A 24,694-nucleotide genomic window follows, 5' to 3' on the forward strand; every position below is an offset into this window, starting at 1 on the left:
CCAGTGGGAGAAGCTGGACTCTGTGACCTGTGAGGCCACCCAGGACTCCCAGACTCCAGTCCCAGAGACTCTGTGGAGAAACCAGTGTTCCTAGTCACCACCTGACTGACTGGAACAATATTATTGTGTTTTTGCTTTTACTGAGATTTCAGCTGTAGTGATGTTTTAATCTTCTTTCTCTGTGTGCTATAAAAAGATTTTTATTAGAAGTTACTTATTTGATACTTTTTGCACAATAAAAAATACTCTTTAATGTTGTTTAATTTGTGGTTTCTAACAAAATGATACATTTTAATTAAAACATTTACAATAATTTAATGTCAAAATAAATGTTTGAACTTCTAAGTTCCTGTTGCATTGATGGAGTTCATCCTGTTACTGTCAGATAAAGGTGGACTACAATCTAGACCAGGGGTCACCAATGGACGCCCATCAGGGCAACTTAAAGCGGACAGATTAAAAAAAACACATATTTTTATATACATTTTTGTATTTATAAAGGAAAATACTAACATAATCATCTGTCAGCTCAAAGACTTATCTGCTCCACACTTTAAGTGATTCTCAGTTACTTCAGCATTACGGAGGTCATGTGTGAGAATTTTGATTTTAATTTATTGAATGCATCAATTCCTGCAAAATCATTTTTAATCCAAAATTTCTTTATCACAATCACAGTTTTTTTTATTCTAAAAAGATACTTTATTCATAGTTTGATGTTCATTAAAGCAAAAACTGGAAAGGGAAGTTTTGTAAACTGACATTTTTTTTATTTGGACAAAACGAAAACAAATCAAATGTATGAATAGTTTTTTTTATAACAATGAGATTTTTATCAAAAGTATTTTAGTGAACTAAGTTCTTTTAGGTTGAGAGCAGCTGTTCAGTCAGATCAGTTCCTCTTTAGCTGAAAGAGGTTTTTGTACGACGTTGTTTCATTGTGCGATTGGAAAATTTACACCCTGCTGACAGTAATAAACTCCTGAATCTTCAGCCTGAACTCCACTGATGGTCAGAGTGTAATCACTGCCAGATCCACTTCCACGAAAACGATCAGAAACTCCAGACTGACGAGTTGAAACAGAATGTATCAGGAGTTTAGGAGCTTCTCCAGATTTCTGAAGATACCAGTGGAGTAGGCCACTAACACCTGAACTGGTTTGACATCTAATGGAGACAGTTTGTCCTGGAACAACAGACTGAGATCCAGGAGTCTGAGTCAAAGTGATTTCACCTGATGAACCTGGAAAAAAGGAAAAAAGAAGAGTCATTGAGATGAATCCAGATGAAAGAAATCTAAGAATTGTGATGAAGTTTGTTTCCTGATGAATCCAAGTTTCCAGCAGAGAGTCTCACCCTGAACAAGGAGCTCCAGGACAGCCAGCAGCAGAGTCAGTGACATCCTCATTGTGCTGCAGGTGTGTCAGTGTCTCTGAAAGGTCTGGACAGCCACTGATCAACACTGAGCTCTTAACTGCTGGAAGCAGAGAGGCAGCACACATATGCAAACACACTGAGTCAGTCATCTGCAGCTGTTCTCAGCAGCTCTGGATGTTCAGCTTGGAATTACACTTGTGCTATCCTAGGCACTTTAACATTGGGAGTTGGGTCATCTTGACCCACTAGACAGTGCTCTGAGCCTTTTTTCTCCAATGATTTGTGATCTTCACTGGTGTCCATGGATTACATGAAATCTTTCCACCTTTATCCACCTTTGTCATGGTAGGGAGAACACGTCAATGTAAGGGTGGGGTCATAAGATAGCAGAAGGGTTAATGTTATTTGGCAAAAATATTTCCGACGCAATGCATTGTAGTCCATACTCACCAATCTTTTGAGCACTGATGCATACTATTTTTTGCAGAGACTTCTGGGAAATTTCTAGTATTTTCCTCAGAGAGATCCTCCACATCAGTGACTGATCTTCTCAGATAATGGGGTCACTGCAATGGGACCTCCTGCTCTTTTGATTAGATCTGGGGGTCCTGTGGTAGTGTATTCTGTGAACTTAAGTGGGGGGGTCACTGATGTGGAAATGTCCCCAAAATATTGTTTCCCACATTGGTCCAAAGGCCAGGTTTCTATATTATAATATTTATTTGTCTTATCCTTTTGTTTTTTTTTATTTGATTATGTTTGTATGCAAAGAACTTTGAGTTAAGCTTAAGAGTGCTGTAAAAATAAATCATATGATAATTATTTACATACGTTCTTACATTTCCTCTTGTGGGATTAATCAAGTATTTTTGAATTGAATTGAAATGAATTAAGTTTGATTTAATTTCATTTGAAATAATGTGTCTTGATAAAACAACAGAGTAAGCCCAGTCCAGACATGATGGTTTAACTCTCAAGATGTCACCTTGATCAATGAAAAGTTTCAACAATAACAGAAGTAGATCAATTTAGGGCCAAAATATTTTTTTTTTTTAAAGAATGAATGTCTATTAAAATTACTTTTTAAATCATTGCATTAAGTGTCTTTGAATTGTGTCTTTCTTTGTGTGTTTAGTGTGTCTACAGTAAATCAGTCAGTGTTTCAGTCTCTGGAAGAACTTGAGGCAGAAACATTCAAATGAGTTTCAGTTCATTCTGATGAAGGAGGTTTTTGTACGATGACTTTTCACTGTGTGAACACACGCTGACTGTTGATATAGTGATAACTCTGACAGTAATAAACTCCTGAATCTTCAGCCTGGACTCCACTGATGGTCAGAGTGAAGTCAATTCCATTTCCTGATCCACTTCCACTGAATCTGGAGGAGATTCCTGATAATCTGTCTGATGTTCTGTAGATCAGAGCTTTAGGAGCTTCTCCAGATTTCTGATGGTACCAGGCAAGATAGTATTGTGGACCTGAGTGTTGAGCTACTTGTTGACTGGCCTTACAGTCTATAGTGACCTTTTGATTGAGCTGCACTGATTTAGCTGCTGGCTGAGTCACAACAACATTTTGTCCAACAGAACCTGCAGAGAGAGAAGAACCACAAAGAACATGAGATGCTGAGGAGAAACTCAGCTGCACTCCAGATGATTCTCACATGACACAAACATCATCTTCCTCACCCTGAATGAAGCAGAGGAGAGTCCAGATGAGGACGCAGATCAAAGTCATGGTTTGACTGAGGAGGAGGAGGAGGATTTCTGTGTCTTCTGCTGTGATGAAGGACAGCTGTCAGTCATCCAGTCTTCAACTCTCAGGACTATAAAGTCTCCCAGAGCACTGGAGCATGGAGCTGCTGATGCAAAGTGTTTCTATGGAAATGCAACCACTGACTCCAACAGGAACATGGATCTCTGTCATCAGGATTCACATCAATGGATCAATCAATCATTCCAGATGGAATTAATAAATATGGATTCATGGTCAAATATAATATTCGTTTTTCACTACTAGTACGTATTAGAAAACCTTTATATCTGCAAAATTAGAACTTAAGTAGAAATTAAGCTAAAACCTGAAAAAAATAAAAACTTGTATTATTATTTCAGTAATAACCTTTTTCACATCAATCCGTTGTGTTTTCCAGTCAGACTGTGTTGAGTTTGTTGTGTTCAAAGTCAGAGAGCGTGTCTCTCTGCAGTCAGAGGTTTTTGTACGACGACTCAGTTAGTTTGTATCACTGTGGTGGACTTTTGGTGGAGGAACCAGACTGGAGGTTGATTGTAAGTAATTTATTTTCAATTTACATCCATGTTTTAACAAAAGGTGATTTCTTTTAAGACCATAAACTAATATTTGTCTACTTGTAGGATTTTCACAGATTTAGTTTTTTCATATAATGCAGGAAACATTCACAGATGCAGATTAACGTGATTCCATTTGAAAATCATTTGTCAGTAATCTGTCGACAAAGGTGAATTTATAGTTTTACAAGTATAGGGAACTGTAAAAATATAATTGTGTGAGTTTTAAAACATCTCAAAATACTCATAGGTGAGAATTTTGAAGTAATCAAAAAAATAAAGTAAACAAGACGTATCAACCTCAAATTGTTGCTTTTATTCTCATCTCATGTCAGAATCTGTGAACTCTGTTAGATATCTTTAACATTTAACAATCTGCTAAAGAATATGTTAGACCGCATTTTGAAAATATTCTTTTAAAAAAATTGATTCTGTTTATTTCTCACCAAAGAAATAAACAAATGTGAAAAAAAAAATGTTTTTTTTCAGTTGGGTTGTTTTAAGTTAAGTGAAGTAAGTTTATATCTTAAAGATCCTTTTCTTATTTTACGTTGAGACTGAAACTTGTTTGTTGATGTGGTTCATTGGTGAAGCTCATCTGTTGCCATGGTTACAGCACCTAAAGAAGGAAGTGAAAGATTGAAAAAAGTGTTAAACTAACTGAAGAAATAAAGCAGCATTTTGCTGCAGGAAGAGTTTCTGTTCTCTTTGGATGATTTCTCACGAACTTGTTTGTGTCTCCTCATGCAGTGGGTCATGTTCCCCCCAAGCTGACAGTGCTGTCCCCCTCCATGCATGAGGGGAAGGCCACACTCCTGTGTCTGGCCAACAATGGCTTCCCTTCAGGCTGGACTCTGTCCTGGAAGGTGGGCGGCAGCAGCATCAGCAGCAGCTGGGAGGAGAGCAGGAGCCCCGGTGTGCTGCAGAAGGACGGCCTCTACAGCTGGAGCAGCACCCTGAGGCTCCCTGCAGACCAGTGGGAGAAGCTGGACTCTGTGACCTGTGAGGCCACCCAGGACTCCCAGACTCCAGTCATAGAGACTCTGTGGAGAAACCAGTGTTCCTAGTCACCACCTGACTGACTGGAACAATATTATTGTGTTTTTGCTTTTACTGAGATTTCAGCTGCATTGATGTGTTTTTAATCTTCTTTCTTTGTGTGTTATAAAAACATTTTTATTAGATGTTACTTGTTTAATGCATTTTGAAAAATAAAAAATACTCTTCAAAGTTGTTTCATTTGGGTTTTCTAACAAATATATACATTTTAATTTTCATAAATGGTAAAATAAATTTAAAGGGCAATAATCCATCCATGCATTCAGGGTCATAAACAATTTGTTGCCCTAAACAAGATTTTCTATGTTGCCTCTTTGCCTCACAGTAAATTCCACTGTCAGTAAACGTAATAAATTTGTGTCAGACATTTGTGTGTCTTAATAATTCAATAGCACATGACAACACCTAAAAACAATAAAAGAAACAAAAACAAAAAATAAAACTTTTTTCATCAATTAATAATACAATATAAACAGCTTAAATTAATAAATAAAACAAGTGACATTTTTATAAATAAAATATTGCACAGCTGAGCTGGAGATGACTGGAGCAGCATAGGAACCAGAAAGTTTTGGACTTGTTGACGTTTTGAGTGAATCTCAGCTAGAAGGAAACAACAACTTAATAGTCTTAGTTATGCAGATCATTTCATGTGGTTTATTCTTTTCTTATTAAGACCTAATAAAAACCAACTAGTCTTAATGTCCTTTCTGGTTCCCCCTGGATGTACAGCGTCCTTCACATTCTATTATTTTATCTCTGCTACTGGCCGGTCCTGCATGCATTTACTAAACCTGCTATGTAAATGTTGGCATCACTGCATTGATGGAGTCCATCCAGTTACTGTCAGGTGAAGGTGGACTACAGTCTAGACAGTTTGTCAGTCCATCACAGAAACACACAAAAACACACAACAACACACTCACATCCACACGTAAGGGTCAATGTAGACTCACCAATTAACCACCTTTTATTTATTTATTTGAACTGAGGGAGAGAGTTTGTCTATGTGGAGAAAACCATCATCTGCATGAGGAGAACATGCAAACTCCATATAGAAAGAACCCGGCTGGGATTTGAACCAAAACCTCCTTACTGTGAAATGAGAGTGCCAACCGCTACACCACTGTGCGGACCATTGATTAAGTTATATGGATGTAACCCTTGTGCCATCCTAGGCACGTTAACATTGGGAGTTGGGTCATCTAGACCCACTAGACAGAGCTCTGAACCTTTTTTCTTCAATGATTTGTGATCTTCACTGGTGTCCATGGATTACATGAAATCTTTCCACTTTTATCCACTTTTGTCATGGTAGGGAGAACACGTCAATGTAAGGGTGGGGTCAACTAAGATAGCACAAGGGTTAATTGAAATAAAGAGTTTATCAAAAATACAATCTCTGAAGTTTCTTTCATCTCCATGAACCCAAATTATATTTTTCCTGTGATCTTTTGCAAAAAATAAAACTGCATTTGTTTTAATTATTAATCATTAAAAAATATATAAACAGTTCTGTCTGTTCCTGCCTTCAATCAAGATTAGCTTTGTTTAGATGCTGTAATAAAAGTGTGTAATAAATGAAGAAATGAGCCTCAAACACAAATGAAAAGAAGGACGTTCTGCTGCTTTTGAAGCTTTTCAATCTTCCTCCAATGAAATATGTCACTAAAGTGAATGAAGTCCTCACTGTTTTATAAATATTATTCCATATTTTTACCTGACAAATTAATACAGACACTTTGATGGAATATAAAGTAGTGGTTGTACAGTTTGTAGATCGCTGTAAATGTTTGTCTCCTGAAAAAACACAAACATCAATGTCTGAACCTCTGGTATCAAAGTAAAAATAATGTCTAAATTGTTATAAGCATTTTTTTCTTCTGGCAGATTCATTGAGGTTGAAAGATTTGAGAATTTATAGAAAAATCCATTATTTTTCTATTAAAATAGAGAAGACATGGATATGATATTTTGTAAAAGGCAAATAAAATGCTTTCATTTTTTTAAAACCAAAAATCAAATCAAATTTGAAAAAAAATTTCTTTTTTATGAACTAAATTATCAATAAAACACATTTGCACCAAGAGGTTGAGAGCAGTTGTTCATTCAGATCAGTTCCTCTTTAGCTGAAAGAGGTTTTTGTACGACGTTGTTTCACTGTGTGAACGGTGTGCTGTTACCCTGCTGACAGTAATAAACTCCTGAATCTTCAGCCTGAACTCCACTGATGGTCAGAGTGAAATCACTGCCAGATCCACTTCCACGAAAACGATCAGAAACTCCAGACTGACGAGTTGAAGCATACATCAGTAGTTTAGGAGCTTCTCCAGATTTCTGAAGATACCAGTGAAGCCAGTTGTTAACACTTGAACTGGTTTGACATCTAATGGAGAAAGTTTCTCCTGGAACAACAGACTGAGATCCAGGAGTCTGAGTCAAAGTGATTTCACCTGATGAACCTGGAAAAAAAAGAAAAACAGAAGAGTCATTGAGATGAATCCAGATGAAAGAAATCTAAGAATTGTGATGAAGTTTGTTTCCTGATGAATCCAAGTTTCCAGCAGAGAGTCTCACCCTGAACAAGGAGCTCCAGGACAGCCAGCAGCAGAGTCAGTGACATCCTCATTGTGCTGCAGGTGTGTCAGTGTCTCTGAAAGGTCTGGACAGCCACTGATCAACACTGAGCTCTTAACTGCTGGAAGCAGAGAGGCAGCACACATATGCAAACACACTGAGTCAGTCATCTGCAGCTGTTCTCAGCGCCTCTGGATGTTCAGCTTGGAATCTTTGGCCTACAGGAGCTGCAGCAGCACAACTCTGGAATAAAGACTCCACACTCAGTCACTTCTGATCACAGATTAGAATAATTATTTTAAATGAATTTTTGATAGGTTGGTTGAATTAATAGGTAGTTTGTCCTCTCCAGGTGGAGTATCTTGGGGTTTTGTTCATGATAGCAGGAAATTCAGAGAGATTGAATGCTGGATTTTAGTGTCGTCTGCTGTTATGCTGTTGTTGTGCTTGTCCATTTTGGTGTAAAGAGATCTGAGTCAGAAAGCAAAGCTCTCAATGTGCTGGTTAATCTTAGTTCCAATACTCACCTATGGTCATAACTTAAAGAACGAGGTCCTGAATACAAGCGGCTGAAATGAGCTTCCTCTGCAGGGCGGCTGGTGCTCCCTTTGAAAAATAGTGAAAACATGTAGAATTTGGCGATGGAATTCTCATGCAATGGTCATCCCCAGGCCCAGAATCCAGATTTCCACCCTTACTATACATGCATGATGTATTTATTTTAAAATATTACCAGTTTTAAATTGTAATTAACCCTTGTGCTATCCTAGGCACTTTAAAATTGGAAATGGGGTCATCTAGACCCACTAGACAGTGCTCTGAAGTTTTTTCTTCAATGATTTATTATCTTCACTGGTGTCCATGGATTACATGAAATCTTTGCACCTTTGTCATGGTAGAGAAAACACGGGTGGGGTCATAGGATAGCACAAGGGTTAAGAGAGAGATGTGAGTTGCAGTCTCCCAAATGTTAAAAACATTCCCTTTTATTTATTCATTCTCTCTTCATTCATTCTTGGTGATGGTAGAGGCGTTGCTGCCAGTTCGCGCCTATGGTCCCTCTGACAGTCACCAGGATCATTCATGCACATTCATGCTGGTAGCCAGTGGCGTTAAGGGTCTTGCCCAAAGGCCCTCACTGGGTGATGTTAATTGTTCACCACTGATATGGTAATTGCCCCAGTACCATTGTTCATTCCTATCAAACCCTGGATTCTTCTGGTAGTCTCTCACCACCAACCGAGCTACCCAGCCGCTTTAGCCCGGTTATGATTAGGATAAATAAACTGACAAAACTGTATTGGACTAATAAGGGAGCTAAGATCAGTTTCAAAGCAAAATGGGTCTATTTTTGCCATCCTATTTAGAGGAAACATCATCAGTAGGAAACATTGGAAAGATAATTCAGAACAAAAACTGATTAAATTTCAACTAAATAATTATAACACTTGTTCATGTCTGTAATGAGATTTAATATCAGTTGTGTTTTCCAGTCAGACTGTGTTGAGTTTGTTGTGTTCAAAGTCAGAGAGCGTGTCTCTCTGCAGTCAGAGGTTTTTGTACGACGACTCAGTTAGTTTGTATCACTGTGGTACACGTTTGGTGGAGGAACCAGACTGGAGGTTGATTGTAAGTAATTTATTTTCAATTTACATCCATGTTTTAACAAAAGGTGATTTCTTTTAAGACCATAAACTAATATTTGTCTACTTGTAGGATTTTCACAGATTTAGTTTTTTCATATAATGCAGGAAACATTCACAGATGCAGATTAACGTGATTCCATTTGAAAATCATTTGTCAGTAATCTGTCTGTAAAGGTGAATTTATAATTTACCAACATTTTTATATTCAGTTATAACATATGAACCAATAATTTTTGGTTATTTTTATAATTTTGTGTTGAGAAGAAAATGAAACCTCCTTGTTTTTAAGTTGTAATAATTCTCGAAACTAATTGATTTTTTGTAATTTTATAAAGTTTTTCGAGAATAAATTATAACTTTTTTTAAAGGAAAGCCTGAAAATATAATTGTGTGAATTTTTTAACATCTCAAAATACTCATAGGTCAGTATTGTGAAGTAATTATAAAAAATAAAGTAAACAAGACATATCAACGTCAAATTGTTAATTTTATTCTCATTCTCTTGTCAGAATCTGTGAACTCTGTTAGATATCTTTAACCTTTAATCATCTGGTCAAGCAAATGTTTGTCCATATTTTAAGAACAATCCTTTAAGAAAATGATTCTGATTATTATTCACATAAAAAAACAAGGAATGTGAAAAACGTAATGTCTTTTTTCTTTGTCAGGTTTTTGTAAGTTAAGTGAAGTTAGTTTATATCTTAAAGATCATTTTCTTATTTTACGTTGAGAGTGAAACCGGTTTGTTGATGTGGTTCACTGGTGAAGCTCATCTGTTGCCATGGTTACAGCACCTAAAGAAGGAAGTGAAAGATTGAAAAAAAGTGTGAAACTAACTGAAGAAATAAAGCAGCATTTTGCTGCAGGAAGAGTTTCTGTTCTCTTTGGATGATTTCTCATGAACTTGTTTGTGTCTCCTCATGCAGTGGGTCATGTTCCCCCCAAGCTGACAGTGCTGTCCCCCTCCATGCATGAGGGGAAGGCCACACTCCTGTGTCTGGCCAACAATGGCTTCCCTTCAGGCTGGACTCTGTCCTGGAAGGTGGGCGGCAGCAGCATCAGCAGCTGGTGGGAGGAGAGCAGGAGCCCCGGGGTGCTGCAGAAGGACGGCCTCTACAGCTGGAGCAGCACCCTGAGGCTCCCTGCAGACCAGTGGGAGAAGCTGGACTCTGTGACCTGTGAGGCCACCCAGGACTCCCAGACTCCAGTCATAGAGACTCTGTGGAGAAACCAGTGTTCCTAGTCACCACCTGACTGACTGGAACAATATTATTGTGTTTTTGCTTTTACTAAGATTTCAGCTGCATTGATTTTTTAATCTTCTTTCTTTGTGTGCTATAAAAACATTTTTATTAGATGTTACTCTTTTTATACTTTCTGCAAATTAAAAATTACTCTTTAAAATTGTTTCGTTTGTAATTTCTTACAAACATACTTTTTATTAAAAAATATACATTAATTAAATGGTAAAATAAATTTTGTGGGCACCAGTCTCTACCAGGGGTCACCAACGCAGTCTCCATGGTCGTCCATGAGAGCAACTTAAAGGGCCAGCAAGGCATGCTCTAAAAATTTCACAGATCATGAGGGAATTCAATATTACGACTAAGTATTAGAGGCACCAAAAAAAAAAAAAAATTAAATTACGAGTTTTTATCTCATGAGTTTAGGAGATAAAAACTCGTAAATTTATGAGAAAAAAACTCGTAAATTTGCGATAATAAGTGGAAGTGAGCATGCAGAGCAGCAGGTGAACGCTGCGCAGCAACAGAGCAGACGACTAAACTCAGTTGAACAGGTGAGCTGAATGAGCTTGAACGTTCCAAATATCTGGAAGCTCATTTGTTTGATTTACAATTTATTCAAGTTTTATTTATTGATGGTTGGTTTGCAGGATCCCTGCAGCCCATGAAGCCATCGGTGTCCCTGCAGCTTTCCACTTCAATCCTTTCTTCCTCCAGATCTCTACGTTTGTGTGACGCTTCCGTCTGAGGAGGAGCACTTTTTTGGCATTTTCAACGTTCTAATGCTAATATAATAGACTATTTTCATTCATCTTTGTTGTTTGATGATATAACGGGACGTTTACTTCCGCATTGGTGTTCGGATCTGATGACAGGTTCCTGACGTAAGGTGACAGATGAACTTCAGGGTTTGTGAATGAAAAGGAGAATAAAAGCTGCAGCGTTCCTCTACACCCAAACGTGTCTCTGAGCTCCTTATTTTTCATATGAAACTTCGCTTTACTGACACTGAATCCCGGAAAGCCGCCTCTACTGACAATAATCTGATTTTGAGTCGCCAAAGGTTCAGAATCTCTTTGTTTTAAACCTATAATAATCCGGAAATAAAGCTTCACAAAAAGCTCCACATCTTTCATCTTCAACCGATGCTCCGATAAATGGACAACTTCGGTGTTTTCTCCTTGTTAATCTATGACTTTTTTCTCAAAAATTCGTAAATTTACGAGTTTTCATCTCCTAAATTTAGGAGATAAAAACTCGTAATTTTACTTTTTTTTTTTTTTTTGGTGGCCCTAAAACTCCGTCGTACAATATAATTGAAAAAATTTAAAAAAAAAATGGCGTCCACCGTCTTTGTTTTAACATGCATCAAAGTTGTAGCTTCAGGATTCTCCTAAAGTGTTTTCCCCTGAAGCTCCCACCGCCTGTGGTAGGAGTTTCTGTCAAATACTTTTCTTGACTTCATCACCAAGGACGCGGATGATGAGAGATCAGGTTCATTTATTTTGAAGACTTCTACAACTGCATCAATGAGAAGCACACGTCTCCATGTGTGGGTTCATGAAACCATTCAGTGAGGAGCAGCAGGTGGGCCAAACTATGGCGGGAAAAAGTTGCTGCTCCTCTGTAACCAGTGGGAGGGGCTTCATAGCAGCAGGGGACGCAGTGAAAGAATGGAAAGTAGGACATTCTGACATCACCTGATTCTCTTACTTTTTTAATAAATATATTTTTAAGATGCAACGTCTTTTTTCCTTGGAGACTATTTTCACTAGGTCTGTGAAAAAATCCCAGAAATCAACTGAAGCTTCGTTTAGAGCTGCACATCTTTACATAAAGAGAAAGCCGGTTAGATCTCTATGTAGGCCTCCCACATACATAGTAAATGAACAGACAAATGACATAAATTATTGATGAAACTAACACTATTTAGCTGAAGATGTTGCACAAAATGTTACATTTTCATTCATTAAGCTTTCAAAAAACTCCAAAACTTGTTCTGACAAGAAGATTGATGATTTCCTTGGCTTCAAAAATGTTGATCTATTGAACCACCAATACAACTAGTGTCCCTCCTGACTTTCTAATGTTTCAGCAGATAAACAGAAATAAATCAATGTTTCATGTTTATACATATTTTTCTTGTCATTAATTTTGTGTAAATCATTGATTAGAAATGTGGGGAAAAAATACTATTGATATGTGAGCAATCAATTCATAACTACTGCTAATTATTATTCTCATTACTATTACTATACTAGTCTGTGGTTTAGTTTTTTGGTGAATTTGCAGTAAACAGGTCCTGAGTAGCCCTTAATACGACTCAGACCCATAAAATAGTCCTCATCCTGAATAAGGTTAGTGATCCTGATCTAAACAGTATTAAATATATTTTCCTGTTTTTTAATGATAAATTAATGCAGACACTTTGATGGAATGTAAAATAGTGAATGTACAGTTTGTAGATCGCTGTAAATGTCTGTCTCCTAAAAAACATACAAACATAAATGTCTTAGACTCTAGTATCAAAGTGAAAAACATCCAAAGGTGGAAAAAATATCTAAAATTTTCCTAGCTCAGCATTTTTTTCTTCTTCTGGTAGATTCATTGATGTTAGAAGATCTAAGAATTTATGGTAAAATCCACATTTGAACCAAAAGGTTGAGAGCAGCTGTTCATTCAGATCAGTTCCTCTTTAGCTGAAAGAGGTTTTTGTACGACGTTGTTTCACTGTGTGAACGGATAGCTGTAATCATGCTGACAGTAATAAACTCCTGAATCTTCAGCCTGAACTCTACTGATGGTCAGAGTGAAATCACTGCCAGATCCACTTCCACGAAAACGATCAGAAACTCCAGACTGACGGGTTACAGCATTATATATCAGGAGTTTAGGAGATTCTCCAGATTTCTGAAGATACCAGTGAAGGTAGCTGCTACTAACACTTGAACTGGTTTGACATCTAATGGAGAAAGTTTCTCCTGGAACAACAGACTGAGATCCAGGAGTCTGAGTCACAGTGATTTCACCTGATGAACCTGGAAAAAAGGAAAAACAGAAGAGTCATTGAGATGAATCCAGATGAAAGAAATCTAAGAATTGTGATGAAGTTTGTTTCCTGATGAATCCAAGTTTCCAGCAGAGAGTCTCACCCTGAACAAGGAGCTCCAGGACAGCCAGCAGCAGAGTCAGTGACATCCTCATTGTGCTGCAGGTGTGTCAGTGTCTCTGAAAGGTCTGGACAGCCACTGATCAACACTGAGCTCTTAACTGCTGGAAGCAGAGAGGCAGCACACATATGCAAACACACTGAGTCAGTCATCTGCAGCTGTTCTCAGCAGCTCTGGATGTTCAGCTTGGAATCTTTGGCCTACAGGAGCTGCAGCAGCACAACTCTGGAATAAAGACTCCACACTCAGTCACTTCTGATCACAGATTACAATAATTATTTTAAATGAATTGTTGATAGGTTGGTCGGTTTAATAGGTAGTTTGTCCTCTCCAGGCGGAGGACTTTAAGTATCTTGGGGTTTTGTTCATGATAGCAGGAAAATCAGAGATATTAAAGGCTGGATTTTAGCGGCGTCTGCTGTTATGCTGTTGTTGTGTTGCTCCATTTTGGTGAAGAGAGATCTGAGTCAGAAAGCAACGCTCTCAATTTTCTGGTTAATCTTAGTTCCAATATTCACCTATGGTCATGAACTCAGGGTCATGACCTAAAGAACAAAGTCTTGAATACAAGCGGCTGATATGGGCTTCTCCTGCAGGGCGGCTGGTGCTCCCTTTAAAAAAAAAAGAGTGAAAACATAGAATTTGGCAATGGAATTCTCATACAATGGTCATCCCCAGGCCCAGAATCCAGATCCACTATACATGCGTGATGTATTTATTTTAAAATATTACCAGTTTTAAATTGTAGGGAGCCGGTTTAGCTCGTGCTGGTTTGCGGCGCCTTCCGTCCGTGAAACCAGGGTTCGAATCCGGGCTGCTCCCTGTTCCCTTCTCTACCTCTATGCCGGTCCCAAGCCCGGTTGCTTTGAGAGGATTGCGTCAGGAAGGGCATCCGGCGTAAAACACATTGCCAAGTTTACCATGCGACTCGTTCGCTGTGGCGACCCCTGATGGGAAAAGCCGAAAGAGAAACAACAACAACCAGTTTTAAATTGTAATTAACCCTTGTGTTATCCTAGGCACTTTAACATTGGAAATGGGGTCATCTAGACCCACTAGACAGTGCTCTGAACTTTTTTCTTGAATGATTTATGATCTTCACTGGTGTCCATGGATTACATGAAATCTTTCCACCTTTATCCACCTTTGTCATGGTAGAGATAACACGTTAATGTAAGGGTGGGGTCGTAGGATAGCACAAGGGTTAACCCTCCTGTTATGTTTGTTTGTGAGGAACAGAGATGATGTTCCTGGGTCAATTTGACCCAGTGCATATTTTATTAATTGAAAAATGTCTGAAACCCAGAAAATCCTAACAAGCAATGTGAATATTTCATCACTAACTCCATTAACAATTATTCTTTCAAAAACTTAGTGAAATGGTGTTCTTTACCTCTAACGGGAAGTGGTTCAATTATTAGATAATTCACTCGTTTTTCTTAAAAATATATATGTTCAAACTTTTTTCAAATTTTTCACTACTATATTACTTTTGAAAGACTACCATATAAAATACAATAGTTTTACATAACATTGAAACATAATCTTGAAATTTTCTTTTACATACATGCACTGTGAACCAGAAAAAAACAAAATCACAAAACAACAGACAAGCAATTGCAATATGAACTTGTGTGTGTGTCTGTACATATACACAGCACAAGAGTGATCAGTCATCACACTGTGCTAATTAATTTTGCACATTTCACACAGGTCATGCTTGTCTTGACCTAGATCCTGTCTCCGGCTCGACTCGGGCCCCCGGCCGTCCCCTCAACTCCATCTGGATGAAGCTCGTCTGCTGGACTTTAAATATGTAGCTTTAGAGTTAGATAAGTTAACTCTTCTCTATGAGTTCTGGTAAATTGCCTGTCCGTCCTTGGGGAGGATCCCTCCTTCATGTGGGCACCCCTGAGGTTTCTTAGTTTGTTTCCAGAATCTGTTTTTTTTTTTATTAGGAGTTTTTTCTTACCGCGAAGAAGAGTCTAAGGGCAGGGATTACCGTTTAGTTTAGTCGGTTTAGTTAGTTCAATTTAGTATTTTCCTTTTGAATTCTATGTATTCATGATCCCTCTGATTTTATGTTTAACTTTTTCAATTTCTGATATGAAGCCCATCGAGACGACTGTTGTTGTGAATTTGGGCTTTACAAATAAAATTGAATTGAATTGAATCGACATGGTCCCATGAGTCACTGCCATCCTAGTGGGCCCTGGAACTGTCTTTATTATGTTTTCTGCAGACAGGTTTGTCTGACGCATATTTGGGGATGAAGACCAATGTATTTCACCATTCTTTGACATGAATGTCTTGCTTGGAGGAACAGGAATAACAATTCCTTCATCTGGTTCAAAATCAAAATCATTACAATCAGAATTTAGCTTCAGATAGTCCTCTTCTGATCATGATCAGTGATGACTTCCAGAATCTCCTGGACTGTCATCGTTCTGCTTCTGCTGCTAAATTTCTAAAGGTCTGCCTGAAAGAGTGTAATGTTGGAAGGACTCCCATGCAGAGAATCTTTTATATGTTTTGCCCCTCCCCTGTTGAGTGTCCACAGAATGTGGGTTGAGTTTTCCCGAGAGAACATAAATGGTTCCTTAAAGTCATAACACCTATGCACCTGTGTGTGTGTGTGTATGTGTGTGTGTGTGTGTGCGTGTGTGTGCGTGCGTGTGTGTTTATGTGTGTGATTGGGGTGAAATATTTCTCAGAGCTGCAAAGAAAGCAATACTACTTATAATAAGACATCCTTGAACCTCCAGTTTGACTGCCGGGTCAAATTGACCTGAACAGTATCTATGTGATATAAACATGCAGGGGGGGTTGCAAATATGTGAGATGAACCAAATTCATAATATATGTTGATTACACTAATTAAAGCAAGCAAAAGAAGTTTCATGCTGGAAAAATACTTTTAACTATTTTTCCTAGATGTTCAAACTTTATAAGGGGTCAATTTGACCCGCAACATAACAGGAGGGTTAAGAGAGAGATGTGAGTTGCAGTCTCCCAAACGTTAAAAGCACTCCCTGTCAGGAACTCGTGGTGGAGGACCCAAAATGCAGGAGACCAGGATTGGTGACAGGAAATAAAACATTTAATTAGCAAATTGAAACATGACAAAACTATGAGGGGAAACAAAACTGTGACAAAACATAGGAGATGACCTGACAAGGAAGAACAGAAACCAAGACACTTAAATAGGCTGAGGTTAATTAACTGAACTGAAGACAGCTGTGGATCATGAACCTGAAGGTGGAGTGACTGACAAAGAAAACCAAAAACCTGACCAAGAACAAAACCACAAAATCTTTACACTGCCTAGTTAAGCGTTAGAAAATAAATACAATTGACCCAAGGATGCCAAAAAGACGGCTCAGACATACCTTTAATAATAATAACAATAATTGATTGGATTTATCTGCGCTTTTCCAGACGCTCAAAGCGCGTACATTATGTCCATTTTTCATTCTCTCTTCATTCATTCTTAGTGATGGTAGAGGCGTGGCTGCCAGTTCGAGCCTACGGTCCCTCTGACAGTCACCAGGATCATTCATGCACATTCATGCTGGTAGCCAGTAGCGTTAAGGGTCTTGCCCAAAGGCCCTCACTGGGTGATGTTAATTGTTCACCATTGATACAGTAATTGCCCCATTGTTCATTCCTATCAAACCCTGGATCCCTGTGGTAGTCTCTCACCACCAACCGAGCTACCCAGCCGCTTTAGCCTGGTTATGATTAGGATGAATTAACTGACAATACTGTATTGGACTGATAATGGAGCCAAGATCAGTTTCAAAGCAAAATGGGTCTATTTTTGCCATCCTATTTAGAGGAAACATCCTCCGTAGTAAACATTGGAAAGATAGTTTCTATTTATAGTTTCTATATTTTACTTTTATATACTTAGTACTTTTATATAGAAACATTTTACCACTGCTCCAAAATAAAGTACTTTTTGATCTTCAGAACAAAAACTCTGATTAAATTTCAGCTAAATAATTATGACACTTGTTCATGTCTGTAATGAGATTTAATATCAGTTGTGTTTTCCAGTCAGACTGTGTTGAGTTTGTTGTGTTCAAAGTCAGAGAGCGTGTCTCTCTGCAGTCAGAGGTTTTTGTACGACGACTCAGTTAGTTTGTATCACTGTGGTGGACTTTTGGTGGAGGAACCAGACTGGAGGTTGATTGTAAGTAATTTATTTTCAATTTACATCCATGTTTTAACAAAACGTGTTTTCTTTTAAGTACCATAAACTAACATTTGTCTACTTTTATGATTTATACAGATTTAGTTTTTTCATATAATGCAGGAAACATTCACAGATGCAAATAAACGTGATTCCATTTGAAAATCATTTGTCAGTAATCTGTCTGTAAAGGTAAATTTATAGTTTTCCAACATTTTTATATTCAGTTATAACATATGAACAAGTAATTTTTGGTTATTTTTACAATTTTGTGTTGAGAAGAAAATGAAACCTCCGTTTTTTTGAAGTTGTAATAATTCTGGAAACTAATTGATTTTTTGTAATTTTATAAAGTTTTTCGAGAATAAATTATAGCTTTTTTTAAAGGAAAGTCTGAAAATATAATTGTGTGAATTTTTTAACATCTCAAAATACTCATAGGTGAGTATTGTGAAGTAATTATAAAAATTAAAGTAAACAAGACGTTTCATCGTCAAATTGTTGCTTTTATTCTCGTCTCATGTCAGAATCTGTGAACTCTGTTAAATATTTTTAACCTTTAATAATCTGCTCAAGCAAATGATTGTCCATATTTTAAGAATAATCTTTTAAGAAAATGATTCTGTTTATTATTCACTTAAAAAAACACGGAATGTGAAAAACGTAAATGTCTTTTTTCTTTGTCAGGTTTTTAAAAGTTAAATGAAGTAAGTTTATATCTCAAAGATCTTTTTCTTATTTTAAATTAAGAATGAAACCTGTTTGTTGATGTGGTTCATTGGTGAAGCTCATCTGTTTCCATGGTTACAGCACCTAAAGAAGGAAGTGAAACATTGAAAAAAAGTGTTAAACTAACTGAAGAAATAAAGCAGCATTTTGCTGCAGGAAGAGTTTCTGTTCTCTTTGGATGATTTCTCATGAACTTGTTTGTGTCTCCTCATGCAGTGGGTCATGTTCCCCCCAAGCTGACAGTGCTGTCCCCCTCCATGCATGAGGGGAAGGCCACACTCCTGTGTCTGGCCAACAATGGCTTCCCTTCAGGCTGGACTCTGTCCTGGAAGGTGGGCGGCAGCAGCAGCAGCAGCAGCTGGGAGGAGAGCAGGAGCCCCGGGGTGCTGCAGAAGGACGGCCTCTACAGCTGGAGCAGCACCCTGAGGCTCCCTGCAGACCAGTGGGAGAAGCTGGACTCTGTGACCTGTGAGGCCACCCAGGACTCCCAGACTCCAGTCCCAGAGACTCTGTGGAGAAACCAGTGTTCCTAGTCACCACCTGACTGACTGGGATTCTTTTACTTTGTTTTAAACTACTCTGACTTCACTTTGTAATCTTTGTGGCATTTATTTTCATCATCATTCTGAATGTTCTGAATGCTTCTTTTTTTAAATAAAGATTTTTTATTCAACTTAACTTTGGTTTGTTTAGTTTTTTTACATTTAATGACACGTTTTTGTTCAACAAATTTAAAATAATGAAAATTTATTTTAAACATTTTTAAATACCTTTTTAAAATAAAAAAAATTTATTTTAAAATGTATAGTATATCTAAAGTATAGTATATAGTATAGTATAGTATGTTTATAGCAGCTCTACACTCCAACAACAGCATCACTGAGGTCATATTTGTGCGGTGATTTTGTAAACCAAAGTCCATAGAAAATGTGTTTTACTAAATGTATCAGTTTAAACCTTTTTCATAAAAATTTTTGTCAGCACAATGTTAGTATTTTTAGCTTTAAAAATTACTTTGAACAATAGTTTAATGATCATTAGAGAAATAAAATGGGGTTAAAAGTTTAGCAAACTTGACATTTTTTTCATTTAAAATGTAAAATGTATTTAATTATTGAATGGTTTACTATCAATGATAAATTTAGGGAGTTTTATTCTGCTCTATACATCTCTGAATGTCTTCCTGATGAGAAACGTTACAAAACTTTCTTTTCACATCTTAATATTCCGACAGTTGAACCAGATGTAGCTGCTCTATTGCGAGGAAACGATACATAACTCCTGATCTGGCTGCAAATTTTATCAATATTTTACATCAAACTCCCGCTCACATTTTACCGGCATCATGTGATTTTATGGTTGAACATTTTAACCCCAAACTACAGTCAGCCGTTGATGCTGTAGCTCCACTTAAAACTAAAACATTGAGAACTAAAGCTACAGCACCCAGGAGGAACGAACCTATCAGAGCCATGAAACGCGAATGCAGGAGAGCGGAGAGGAAGTGGAGAAAAATAAAATTAACTGTACATCACGACATTTTTAAAGAACAGCAAATGATGTACAGTCATGCAATAAAACAAGCAAGAACCCTCCACTTCTCATACTTAATTTTACAAAACAAAAATGACCCCAAAGTTCTGTTTGAAACAATAGACAGTTAGACCAAAAGAGACTTTCAAAGGTCCTCCAGCAGCCTCAGATGCTGTATGTGAGAGTTTTGCTGACCACTGCAGGAGTACAATCAATGCTATTAGATTTAGTCTCTTAACTCAAAAATGTGTTGATTTTAATGAATCTATAGCATTGCATTTATCAGAGGAAACACTGGAAAGTTTTGTCCTGGTTGATGCTGTGGCACTTGGTAAGGTTTTCTCCCAGTTAAAGCCTACCACCTGCCTTTTAGACCCTATCCCCACATCGTTGTTGAAATCATTTTATGACTTCTTTGAGTTTGAGCTTTTAAATATAGTAAATTACTCTCTTCAGACAGGTGTCTTCCCTGCTGCCTTTAAAACGGCAGTGGTGAGGCCTCTTCTGAAGAAGAGTAATTTAGATCCAAGCAACTATAACAATTATCGTCCAGTATCCAACTTACCATTTTTAAGTAAAATGATTGAAAAAACTGTTTTAATCCAATTTCACAGTCTCACAGTCTCACAATCTCACAGATCGAAGATTTTACGTAAGTATGGATACTTCTCCTCAAAAGTCTTTGAGATCAACTGTGGGGTCCCCCAAGGTTCAATTTTAGGCCCACTACTTTTTAATCTATATATGCTGCCACTGGGGGACGTCATCAGGAGGCATGGCGTTTGTTTTTATAGCTACGCTGATGACACTCAGCTCTACATCACTGTGTCTCCTGATGACAAAGAGTCGTAAACACACTCTTAAAATGTATTTTAGACATTAAGTCATGGATGGCAGAGAACTTCCTACAGCTAAACCAGAACAAAACAGAGGTTTTAGTGATCGGTTCTGAAGACAAGAGAGATTGTATTATCTAAACTAAAGAATTACAAAACTTCTCAGTGTGTGAGAAACCTGGGTGTCATTTTTGATTCTGAAATGAATTTTATCCCACAAATTAAAAATATCACAAAAACAGGATTTTATCATCTAAAAAATATATCCAGAGTCCGCCCATTTCTCTCTCTTGCCAGTACAGAGGTGCTAATGCATGCTTTTATTACCAGCAGACTAGATTACTGTAATGCCCTGCTCTCTGGTCTTCCCAGAACAAGGATTACAAAACCTTCAACTGCTGCAAAATTCAGCAGCACGCGTATTGACAAGGACGAGGGGACAGGAACACATTACACCCATTTTAAAATCGCCGCATTGGCACCCTGTGCAATTCAGAATTGATTATAAAGTTCTTTTATTGGTTTATAAATGTTTTAAGGGGTTGGGCCTTCATATTTATCTGACATGATTTTAAAGTATGAGCCCTCGCGGACCCTGAGGTCCTCTGATACCGGCCTTTTAGTTATTCCAAAAGTTAGAACTAAAACATACGGTGAGGCCTCAATCAGTTTTTACGGACCCCGCCTGTGGAACAGCCTCCCAGAGAGCCTCAGGGCCGTAGAGACTGTTCATTTTTTTAAAGGAAGGCTTAAGACCTACCTTTTTAATTTAGCTTTTAGTTGAATTTTAGGAATTTATTTGATATTTTAATTATTTATTTTCTCTTTTTACTAGTTTTATATGTGTATGTAAATACATTTATTTATTTGTATTTTTTTAATTTATTTTTTAGTCACTCTTACCATTTCATATGTCTATTAATTTTTTTTTTTTTTTTTAACTTGTCCTGTCCAACAACTGGGCAGACAGATGAGAACTGAGGGCCTCTTGTGTTGGACATATTTTACTTAAACAACAGGGGTTATGAATCTTCAAACAAACCAAGGTATGTCTGAATAAACCCCTTTTGTAATCGAAGCCAAACTTTATTCATTTCAATCATGTTTGAAAATCTTTGGTGTTGGACCGGACGGAAAAGGAAAGGAGGGAAGAAGAGAGAGGGATGTTAGAGAGAGGGGGAGGATAGGAGGGTGATAATAGGAAGGGGGGGGATAAGACCATGAAGCAGCATAGATAGGTTCAAATGTAGTACAAAAAGGGCGGGGCCTGTCCACACACACACTGAAATGTTATCAACACACCTGCTAGCTGCAAAAATGTCCACATGTCAACATGTACACAAAACAGATAGTGTTCACACACGCATACCTATGCCTTTAAACCAACTAGTGTGAAATCTTTCATTCGTTCAATCATGCAAACTATTAGTACAAAGGTGAGCTAACACCTGTGCTCAGGTGAGTGTTTATGTTCTTCTAAAATGGATGGTGGAATGTGAAAAGAAGGAGGAGGCCGCAACAGCAGCGGCAGCCGGAACCCCCCAACGCCACACGGCAGCAGGCAGGGGGACAACCGCCCCCCGGGCGACCAAATCCGCCACCCGGGCCAGGACCAGCAGGACCGCCGCGAGGCCCCCAGAGCCAGAGAGCAGGGAAGCACGGGGGGAAAGAGAGCGCCGCCCCAGCCCAACCAGGAGAGCAGCCCCCCGCCGCCCCGGAAGAGCCCAACGCAGAGTCCCACCCAAGAAGGGCGCCCACAGCCCCAGACTAGCACCCCATCACCACCCAGGAGTTCCGGGCATATGTCTATTAAGGTTTATGTAATTATTTGTTTCTTGTTCATGTTTTAAATATATTTTAATTTTAATTTTGTTCCTTTTACATTTTATTTGTAACTCCAGTGTTTTCCTCTGAGGGATCCTCCACATCGGTGACTGACCCTTCTAAGTGAACGGGGTCACTGCAGCGGGATCTCCCGGGTCTGACACTTTGATCGGATCTGGGGGGTTCTGTGGTAGTGTTCTCCGTGAACTTGGGTGGGGGGTCACTGATGTGGACATGTCCCCAAAATATCGTTTCCCCACTTCAGGACAAAGCCAGGTCTCTACATTCCATCATTTTATCACTTTTTTATCATGGTGTGCGTATGTATGTCTGTGTGTGTGTGTTGGGGGAGGGGGTGGGGGTTGTCGCACTGTTTGTCTTGTCATCTTGTTTTAAAATTTTATTGTATTTTATGCACAGCACATTGAGTGACATATGTTTTTGTAAAAGTGTTATATAAATAAAGGTTGATTTGATTTGATTTGATAAGCCTTTCACTGCTGAAGAACTGAAGAATGCTGTCATGTCTATGCAGAATGGGAAAAGCCCTGGAACTGCCTCACGGTTTCCCATCTGAATTTCTTAAGGTTTTTATGGATAAACTATCCCCTCTAATGCTTAACATGTTAAAGGCTTCAGCAGATCTTGCCGGCTACTTTGCAACAGCCACAATCTAAATTATCCTAAAGAAAGATAAAGATCTTCGATGCTGCAGCAGATATCGGCCTATATCTTTGCTGTGTGCAAATGTTAAAATTTTTGATGTAGCAAAACACTTGGAGCCGATAATTCCCACATTAATCAGTCCTGACCTAACTAGCTTTATTAAAACCAGACATTCATATCATAGTTTTAGGCGCCTTATGCATATTTTATACTGCCCCTCTCCAAATGACACCCCCGAAATGGTCATCTCCACGGATGCTGAAAAGGCGTTTGATCGGGTGGAGTGGCCTTACTTGTTTTATACTTAGAGACACTTTGGCTATAAATTCCTCTCATGGATTAAATTAATGCACACATCACCTAGGACACGTGATAATGACTTCTGGAAATACTTCCCCTTGGGCCGTAGAACTAGACAGGGCTGTCTTCTTTTCCCTCTTTTATTTGCTGTAGCCATTGAACAACACGCGGCGGCCATTAGAACTAGCTCTATGTGCGGTATCTTGAGGGGTGGTGTATATCATAAAGTAGCCTTATATGCAGATGACCTTTTATTATTTCTTTCAGATTCAGCTGTCTCCATGCCTCCAGTTTTAGCTCTGCTGAGGGAGTTTGGTCAGATCTCTGGCAACAAATTAAACCTAAATAAAAGTGAACTTCTTCCTATCAACCCAGAGGATATGGCCTACCCCCCTATCTGACTCACCTTTTAAAATCTCTCCATGTATCATTAAGTATCTAGGCGTTCAAGTAACAAAGGACTTTTCTGATCTTTTCAAAACCAACTTTAATCCATTACTGGATCAAATTAATCGTGACTGCATCAAAATGAATGTGCTGCCTAAACTTCTCTATTTTTTTCAATGCCTACCAGTATTCAGCAAATTTTCAGGTTCCTTGACAATTCTATTGCCCAATTCTTCTGGGAAAAAGCTTCCAAGGATGAGAAAATTTATATTGCAGAAAAGCAATGATAACGGCAGACTCTCCTTACTGAACTTTTTTATTTTACTATTGGGCTGCAAATATCTGAACAATATTATTTTGGTGTCGAAGTCATATGGTTAAGCCAGCCTGGTTACCAATAGAGGAGTCGTCTTGTACTTCTGCCTCTGCTACTCTACTCTCTCTTTTGTGTTTTCCTCTCTAACTATCTCCCACATTTTATACCGACAACATCATAGTTAAGCATTGGTTAAAGATATGGACTCAACTAGGGCTGCACGATATGAGAAAAACTTGCGATATGCGATTTTGGTGATTAAATTTGCGATAACGATATAATTCGCGGTATATAAACAAATAGCAAAACAACCAAAAACATCATTTCCATTTCACTGCAACAGTATAAAAATTATACTCCAACTGACATAAAAGGGCTCATCTGATTGATCAACAATGTAAACGGGTCCTTCCGATTGGTCATTTGTTCAATATTTCAAGCTGCCATGAGATTGTTTTAGCACATTTAAGGTAAACATTTATTGTGATTTTCGCCGTCTTTTGTGGTATGCATATTGCACAGCTT

At 38.2% G+C, this 24,694-nt stretch overlaps 5 gene segments (V, D, J or C); 3 read left to right on the top strand and 2 right to left on the bottom strand.

Moving 5' to 3' along the window:
* The first annotated feature begins 3,092 nt into the window (after nucleotides 1–3,092).
* On the top strand, nucleotides 3,093–4,873 carry LOC101158916. The segment is given in 3 exon segments: nucleotides 3,093–3,116; nucleotides 3,615–3,666; nucleotides 4,438–4,873. Coding segments are annotated over 3 exon segments (393 nt in total).
* A 1,149-nt stretch (nucleotides 4,874–6,022) lies between these two features.
* On the bottom strand, nucleotides 6,023–7,510 carry LOC111948180. The segment is given in 2 exon segments: nucleotides 6,023–7,208; nucleotides 7,324–7,510. Coding segments are annotated over 2 exon segments (357 nt in total).
* A 980-nt stretch (nucleotides 7,511–8,490) lies between these two features.
* LOC101156419 lies at nucleotides 8,491–10,373 on the top strand. The segment is given in 3 exon segments: nucleotides 8,491–8,505; nucleotides 8,901–8,952; nucleotides 9,896–10,373. Coding segments are annotated over 3 exon segments (384 nt in total).
* Nucleotides 10,374–10,705: 332 nt separating this feature from the next.
* On the top strand, nucleotides 10,706–18,859 carry LOC101156664. The segment is given in 4 exon segments: nucleotides 10,706–10,719; nucleotides 10,902–10,907; nucleotides 17,541–17,578; nucleotides 18,524–18,859. Coding segments are annotated over 4 exon segments (375 nt in total).
* On the bottom strand, nucleotides 12,875–13,592 carry LOC101167052. The segment is given in 2 exon segments: nucleotides 12,875–13,251; nucleotides 13,366–13,592. Coding segments are annotated over 2 exon segments (363 nt in total).
* Nucleotides 18,860–24,694: the final 5,835 nt, after the last annotated feature.

This window comes from Oryzias latipes, chromosome 11 (genome assembly GCF_002234675.1).
Source record: "Oryzias latipes chromosome 11, ASM223467v1".
Classification (NCBI taxonomy): Eukaryota; Metazoa; Chordata; class Actinopteri; order Beloniformes; family Adrianichthyidae; genus Oryzias; species Oryzias latipes.